Raw genomic sequence first — 8562 nt, forward strand, 5'->3', positions numbered from 1 at the left:
ATAAGATTTCTGGAGCACCACCCTGTTACCTCACCACCAGGCAATCAGAAGAAAGTCACACACCCTGCAAGCCTTACCCTAAATTTGCCTTTAAAAACTTCTCACTGAAAACCATCAGGGAGTTCAGTTTTTTTAGCACAAGCCACCCATTTTCCTTGCTTGACCTGGCAATAAACCTTTCTCTGCTCCAGACTCCCACATTTCAGTTTGTTTGGCCTCACTGTGCGTCGGGCACACAAACTTGTGTTCAGTAACAAAAATACTGTTATGGACTGAATGTTTATGTCTCCCCCAAATTCATATGCTGAAATCCTAACCCCCAGGGTGATGGAGTCTGGAGGTGGGGCCTTTGAGAGGTAATTATGAATGGGATTTGTGCCCTTATAAAAGAGGCATCAGAGAGCTCCCTCACTCCTGCCAGGTGGAGACACAGTGAGAAGACAGCTGTCTAGAAACAGACAGTGGGTCCTCTCTAGACACTGTATCAGATGGTGACTTGGTCCTGGACTTTTAGCCCATAGAAGGTGAGAAATAAATTTCTGTTGTTTGTAAGCCATGTATGGTATTTTGTTATAGCAGTCCAAACAGACTAAGACAATGACTTACTAATGAGGATATGAAATGCAAAAGCCATAAAGAAAATAAATAGGTTGGACTTGGCTGCATTAAAATTTAAACTTCTATATGGCAAGACACCATAAAAAAGTTAAGCAAATAATGCACAAAATTTTTTAACATAAGAAGAAAATTACAACAACCCAGCAGGAGGGGAAATGCGTAAAGGATGTGACTAGACTGTTTAGATAAAGAAAACTACAAATGGTTAACAGAAACATTCTCTCTTAATAGTTATCAGAGAAATGAAAATTAAAATAGTGAGATATCATTTAAGCTAATTAGATGAGCATAAATAATAAAGATTAATAATATCCAGTGTAGGGACTTCGCTGGTGGAGCAGTGGTTAAGAATCTGCCAGCCAATGCAGGGGACACAGGTTCGAGCCCTGGTCCAGGAAGATCCCACATGCCGTGGAGCAACTAAGACCGTGAGCCTGCGCTATAGATCCCATGAGGCACAACTACTGAAGCCCACGTGCCTAGAGCCCGTGCTCCACAACAAGAGAAGCCACGGCAATGAGAAGCCCTTGCACCACAACAAAGAGCAGCCCCTGCTAGCCACAACTAGAAAAAAAAAAACCCCGCGTGCAGCAATGAAGACCCAACGCAACCAAAAATAAATAAATAAATTTATTTAAAAAAAAATAATAACATCCAGTGTAAGCAAATGAATCTGTATGTTTCTAGCGTGGGAAGGAAAACTTATTCTTATACATTTTCGGTAGGAAATTGGTATAGGACTTTATAAAGAACTATTTGTAAGCATCTATCAATCAGATTTTAAAGTGTACATATACTTTAGGATAGCAATAACATTTATAAAAAGCCCTTCTATAGAAATAATCATGCATGTTAAGTGGATGATTATAGAAGTACTGTTTATCGTAATGAAAAACAGAAACACCCTAGATGTTCATCAGAAGGGGAATTTCATTAAACTGTGTCACCTTAATATTATAGAAAAGTATGCAGTGGTTTAAAAGGATATAAGAAAGTCCAGTTCAGGACAGCAGACCAATGAGACATGCCACCTTCCACTTGTCTGAGACCTCCTGCTTCTAGCAGTGCCTTCTTCATCCCAAAGCTCCCTGATGACACACCCTGAGTGAAGTCTGCTGGTCAGTGAGTGGTCCCCTGAGTTCCCAGTCAAACTCACTAGAAAGATCCCTCGGGGGACATGACTTCCATCCAAAACAACAGCATAAATTTCCATTGGCCACTGAGCTCTCCTGTAACAAACATCCACCAATCACCATGCAGAAAAAAGAGAACCAATAGTTTACAAGAGAAATACTTACACAAACAAATGGCCAGGCATGGAACAATAATTTGTGAACAACATAAAAGATGAAAACTCTCTAACATACTGGGAGAAATGTAAGAAGATTTTCGCCAACATAAAACCCAGATAAATGTGGAGTTACTGTGTACCGGGTACAGAGTTCAAGTATGGGAAGTTGAAAAGAGTTCTGGAGGTGGAGGGTGGTGATTGTTGCACAACAGTGTGAATGCACTTGATGCCACTGAACTGCACACTTAAAAGTGGTTACAATTATGTTATCTCTATTAAACTACAATTAAGAAAAAAAAAAACAGAATATAATGAAAAATAAGACAGACGACCAGTTACTCGGCATTGTTCTCCTTGCAGCTGTGGTACCAAAGGAGATGTTAACGGAAGCTGTTCGATTTGACATCTGGGAAAGCGCCTGGAAAGCGGCACACATCCTGGGATGTGTCTGCCTCCGACCTACAGCTGTCTTGGGACAAGAGGGAAGGCAGCCTCACCAAAGGCATCACTACCCTGAAGACCTAACAAAGGAAAACAGACACCTTCCCCAGGGAAGAGGTGAGGACTAACCACCCTGCACCGCGAAGGCACCTTCCACCGGTCTCCTCTGTGGAGACGGTGTACGGATGACGCCCCAGCAGATGAGGTAATAAGACAAAACCCCCGTTGTGAATGTATGTGTTTCAGCCCCTTGGGAAGTCAGCTGTCTGAAGCCAATCAACTTGTGGGCATTAGTGCCAGGGAGCAGGTGACAAATCACATCCTGCTTGTTACAGCTAAAGCCAGAATGCCTCAGCTGTCGGGGAGAGACACGTTAACCCCTCAACATCCGTTCCCATGACGCGCCTGTCATGAAGACTAGTAGAGAAATGCTTCCCTTTACTCTTGGTAGCCAAAGGGGATCACTTATTCCATGGACACAGGGGATAAAAAAATTCTTAGTCGTCCTCATTAGAAAGACCGTTAAACCATAAATCGCACAGGTCATGGAGGCATAGGACAAATACTCCAACTGCTAGCCCTCCTCTTTCATTTTTGAGGTCAGAAACTTGGGCCTGGAAAAGCTAATATTTTTCACAAATTTAGCAACTAATTTAGGAACTTAAATTCATGCTTGGAAGTGTAAGAGAAGAAAATAATTTTCCCTCTACCCTCTGAGTTCTTGGCTGAGACCCTCCTAATAATAAAAGACAGATTGACAAGAGAAAAAAGAACAGAAGTTTATTAACATGTATACCTCATAGGTGCATGGAATATACTCAGGGAAACTGTAAATCCCCAGATTACCCAAGCCACCACCTTAAATACCATCTTCAGCTAAAGACAAAAGAAAGATGTTGGGGAAGGGAGGCCAGTCATGGTGATGGTGGGGGTTATTTCCAGGAAGAGTAAAGTAAACAAGGGTAAAGTTGTTATATAGATTCAAGTGTGTGCCTCCCTCACTTATTAGACTGTCTTGTAATTTAGAGTCATCTTCCTCTTCCTGGTACATAATAGGTGATACCGATACAAATGGAGATTTGTTTTGTAAATGTAAATGTCCCTTACAAAAAGGTAACTTCTACTCTGTTTTCAGAGCTTCTACGGCCTCAGCTGTTTCTCAAAATAATCCTTGTGCCAAAGAGGCATATTTTGGGGTGGCATATTCTGCTACCCTTCAGCAAGCTCTAATATCTGTAAGAAAAATGGATAGTTTTGATATTTTTCCCCAAAAAACTACACATTCACTATCACCTTGAAAAAAAAATCTAGACGCTTGACTGTATTTTATTCTGTTGAGTTGTTAACTGCTCTGGTATTTATAGTTCTGTTTCCCTAGTGAAGACTGTGGTTTCAAAAGCCACTGTCCCTCCCCCATACATCACCATCTCCCTTACTCTGCTTAATTTCTTGGCAGTTGGGACCTTGTCTCTAGTCTCCAGGTCAAGAAGAAATCACACTCTAGAAAGATGATCTAAAATATTAATTTAAAATGTCATACATTATCTATTCTGGGTTTTATATAAACCATAATGTAAACTATGTTGGATTATATTAACACTGATTCATTTTTTAAATAAATCTTATTTGGTGTCTAGAAATTTTTTTCCTTAGAACTCTAAATTTTTCAGCTATAGAGGCCACATATTCTCTCCATATAGGCCCTCAGAGCATAAATCTGTGTTTTCCTGAAGAAACAGTGTCAACAATATGTATCAAAGATCTTTATTTTTTAATGGCGACTAAACAGCTCTCAGAAGGTAGAAGTGATTTGACACGTTAAACACAGGGGCTAAAAACCTTGCAGAGGAGAAAGGTCCTCGCGTCTTTCACATTTTCATGTGCTTGTGCAGTGGGTCAGTTTTCCTTCATGGCCCCTTTTTGTCTCTGTACTTTGCAGAGGGTGAAAACAAAGTCTCGGTATTTACATCAGTAGCACTAATATAACCGGTTTTGCTTAACTGATTTATTTCCATTACTACACAACATTTCTGATGGTGGATTATACAAGTAACATGACATAGTCCTATCTGATCCACGTTTGTTCATGAATCAACCTAGCTCTTACATCCTCCTTCCCTTTCTCTTTACAAAAGATTTTGTTTTAAAAAAAAATTAAAGGGGGAGCAGATGGAGCACTCTTCAGCACATATTAAGCCTTAACTGTGAAAATAGGGAACTTCCCTGGTGACGCGGTGGTTAAGAATCCGCCTGCCAATGCAGGGGACACAGGTTCCAGCCCTGGTCCGGGAAGATCCTACATGCCGTGGAGCAACTAAGCCTGTGTGCCACAACTACTGAGCCTGCATGCCACAACTACTGAAGCCCACGCACCTAGAGCCTGTGCTCCACAACAAGAGAAGCCACCACAATGAGAAGCCCGTGCACCACAACAAAGAGTAGCCCCCGCTCGCTGCAACTGGAGAAAGCCCATGCGCAGCAACAAAGACCCAAAGCAGCCAAAAATAAATAAATAAATAATTTTTTCTTTTTTAAATGTGAAAAGAAGCTGAGGTAGATAGATAGAAGGATCTTGCAATGTCCACCTGTGAGCTACAGGGACATGGGGACACATGTAGACATCTCCCTGAGGCTGCAGCCCTGCTTTGTGTCTCCCCACCTTCTTCCCTCCAACGCAAGAGGCTAATGGACAGGCACGGCGTTTCTCCCTTAGTTCTGAGAATGCAGAAGTAAACACTTTCCTACCAACTCCCTGGTGGTCACTGCCTTGCCTCTCCTGGGCATCTCTTTGCCCATACCTCTTTTTCTGTATCCTTCTAAAGAAGGACAGAAATTTGGGGATTCAGTCCACTCTTCACTTCCCAAGTACAGAAACTGACAGCTCTCTCCCCAAAGTCACTCTGGCCGTAGTCCAGTCACCTGTAGGAACAGACCAAGAAGCAACAACTGGACCACTTCTCTTCTTCCTTCTCAAACAAGCTAAAAGAAATTACCCTGATATTTGTTCAAATGGTAAGGAAGACCTTTTTCAAGACTATTGCGATAGGGGCAAGAGATCAGGCCCAACTCTGAATGCAGCAAAGATGGCTAGGGGTTTACAGCCAATGAGCAGACTGTGAGGTTGGTGGATGGGAAATCACTAAGAGGAGATATCCAGGATGGGGAATTCTGGCTAAACCAGTCTAACTGGATTCTTGCTGAAGGCATCAAGGATGAGACACCAGTAGTGGGGGATGAGGAGTTTGATCAGATATCAAGAGTGGGTGAATCTGGCTAAACTGACTTAGCAGGATTTTTTGCTAAAAGATTGTCTTTAGCAGGCCGTGGATGAGGAGGCTGTGTAAAGTTTGGTCAAACAGAGAGTCTTTGTGAACCAGCTGACTTAAATTGGGGTAGCCAGGGAAACTGCAAGACTCCTTCCTTCCTCAGGAATGCCTGGGCCAAGGAGCTGGTGCTGGTGGTGTCCTTCACCATCGGGGGCCACATTATAATTCTGCCCACAATCAGCCCCTACACCAAGTATGCCATCATGATCAACCAGGCCTCACCTTACAACCACCCAGTGCTCCTCCTAGACAATGGGAACATACTCAATGGGTCCAGCCACCCACAGGACCCACAGGCCCCAAGCTTGGAGTGGCTGAAGAAACTGTGAGCATCTACATTGACAGGGAGGGGTCCTTTTCCCTGGATCCCCTAATGAAAATGTGAACACTGAAAAAAAAAAAAAAATGGGGGCAGCAAGCATATGTGCATGTACATGTACATGTGTTTAATTATGGGAATGGAAGAGGCAGAAACAAGTGTATTTTTAGATGAGACAAGTCACTTCCCTAGGCCCAATTATTCCACGCTGCTTGGGGATTGGTGCCCGCCTCCATCCAGAGATTTGAACCAGTGAAGGTTTGCTCCATCTGTTTTTTGAAATACAACTATAATCCCAGGGAAAAACAACTATTTGTCTCAGGGACAAACCAGCCAGGGAAATTTCAAAGAAACGAGACAAGAGTTGGGGGGACTGGCCCACAGCACTGTCGTACTCATCCTTCAGGATTCCGCCTGGCTGGCTTCATTCCCGCAATGTCTGGACAGTCTGCATACTAAGCCCTAAGGGTGAGGACTCTGCCTTTAGTCCTCAGACATTTGTTGAACACCTACCTGAGCTGGGCCCTGAGAACGTGCTGAGGATCTTGACCCCACTCTTGAGGAGCCTGCAGTCTGGAAGGGGAGGTGAAGATGCAAACACTCCCAGGACACCGGGGATGGGGTGGTGGGGGTGTCCAAGGCAGCTGGGGTGCAGCGTCAAAGGGAGGAAAGAAGGAAAGGGGAGGAGGACAAGTCAGAGAAGCTTCCCTGCCTCTCTCCCTCTCCCTGCCTCCCTCCTCTCTGACAATAGGAGAATTCATTTTGCTGTTTTATTTAATCCCAGTAATTCTGCAGAGTCTAGCTAACTGCTGGCACATAGATGCTCAAAAAAAGTTTAATTCACTGACTGAACAAATCCCATTTTTCCTCTCAGAATGTCTCCTTGGCATGAGGATTATCTCAAGCTGATAATTTTTAAGAAACAGAAGACTCAGGAAGTCTTTCTTTTTACCTCCCTCTTACTGCCGAAAGAATTTAGATAAAGGCCCTGACCCAGGAAGAGCTCCATCACCAGAGATATCTACAAAGAATACTGGCTGGGTGTGGCAGGGGTCACTCAGCAGGGCCTGGAGACCAAAGTCCTCTCTGCGTCCCACTGTCTCTGCATGGCATAGCAAACGTCTGTTCACCAAACATTTGTTTTTCCACTTCCAAGTGAATTGTCTTTCTCTCCTTTGAAGTCCCAAACCCCTACCCTTTCTCCTTCCCTCAGATGACATATAGGCCTCAATTGCCTAACTCGCATTCTTATGGAGACCCCGTAGGTATGTAGTATGTAATTAAACTTTATTTTCTCTTGTTAATCTGTCTCATGTCAGTGTGGTTCTTAGACCAGCTAGAGGAACCTAGAAAGAGTAGAGGGAAATTTTTTCCTTTCCCAACATGGCACCATGAGCTTCTGGCTGGCATGCCAAAGCCTCCTTCTCTTTCCTGCTGCTCTTCAGTATTCTGGATCCCCAAGGCATTGATAAGGGTATCCAACCCCACTATGAGGAAACGTATTAGCTCTGTAGGGGAGGAAAAAACTCTCCCTCTTCCCTCCTAGGTTCTCCAACTGGGGCCCTGCAAATTAGACTGATAAGAGACAGATTAAGCAGAGAACCTCGGAGTTTATTAATGCGTGCAGCACATATAGACATGGGGAAACTCAGGGATGAGTAACTCAAAGGGGTGGTTAGAACTTGGGCTCATATAGCATCTTAACAAAAAACAATAAATCTCTAGAGATGTGACAAGACTTAGGAAAAGATGTTGAGGATTTAAAGGCAGCAAACTTGGGAAGGTAAATATGTGGGGAGAACTCATGGAAGATAAGTGTTGTTTTAGTAGCCTTGTTATATAGATTCCTCTCCTGCTATTTTGGGGGCTGAGAAGAGACTCAGAGCCATCCTCCTCTTTCTGGTACAGTACAGGGAGAAACTTTTACAAATGGGGATTTATATCGTGCTTTTAGGCAGATGGGGAGGGTGGAGAGCTTTGTTTGGCATCTGCTGTTTCTCAGTTGTCTTCAGCTCAAAATAATCTTTATGCCCATGTGGCATGTTTTGGGGTGGTCTGTTCTGATCCCCTATAGCCCTTAATCTTGATTGGTGGCCAAATGCACTGCCCATGTTTAAGGACAACCATGATGATGCAGGATTTATATACCAGTAGTATAACAGAGTTAAGATGCCCTGGGAGGAGGTGGACCAGACTTGTCACCTTTTTCCAAATGGCAAATGCTACCTAATGTGATGGGTTGTATGCCCTTGGCTGTATCAAAGAGTGAGATTTCTTTCTATCTTTGCAATCATTTTAGTGAGTTACATTGAATGCCTGTGATGTGCATCGAATTCTGGTTTAATGCTTTATTTGATAATAATGTTGTTTTCTTTTTCTTCTACTTCTGTGGAGCAGTATTCTGGGGTGGGAAAGGATTTTGCAATTATATTTCCCCCGCACTGGCCGAAAACAAGCCCCAGCACACCTGGCCCAGAATACCTCCAGGTGGTTGCAGACTCAGCCCCCTACCCCAAGGAGTGCTCTTCTCCCAGCCACACCTAAAGCCCCAGGGTACTCTGGAAAAG

At 43.5% G+C, this 8562-nt stretch overlaps 1 protein-coding gene across 1 annotated transcript; it reads left to right on the top strand.

The window, feature by feature from the left end:
- The first annotated feature begins 2535 nt into the window (after positions 1-2535).
- Positions 2536-6005, top strand: LOC132367708 (NADH dehydrogenase [ubiquinone] 1 alpha subcomplex subunit 3-like). Its single transcript, XM_059926294.1, has 2 exons — positions 2536-2555; positions 5747-6005. The coding sequence occupies exons 1-2, from the start codon at positions 2536-2538 to the stop codon at positions 6003-6005; spliced, it is 279 nt and encodes a 92-aa protein (XP_059782277.1).
- Positions 6006-8562: the final 2557 nt, after the last annotated feature.

The sequence above is a fragment of the Balaenoptera ricei genome, chromosome 6, assembly GCF_028023285.1.
Source record: "Balaenoptera ricei isolate mBalRic1 chromosome 6, mBalRic1.hap2, whole genome shotgun sequence".
NCBI lineage: Eukaryota > Metazoa > Chordata > Mammalia > Artiodactyla > Balaenopteridae > Balaenoptera > Balaenoptera ricei.

Coding starts and splice junctions, on each gene's coding strand:
- LOC132367708 (XM_059926294.1), top strand. CDS start 2,536: ATGACGCCCCAGCAGATGAG. Junction 2,556..5,746: donor ATGACGCCCCAGCAGATGAG/GTAATAAGACAA, acceptor AAATTGGGGTAG/CCAGGGAAACTGCAAGACTC.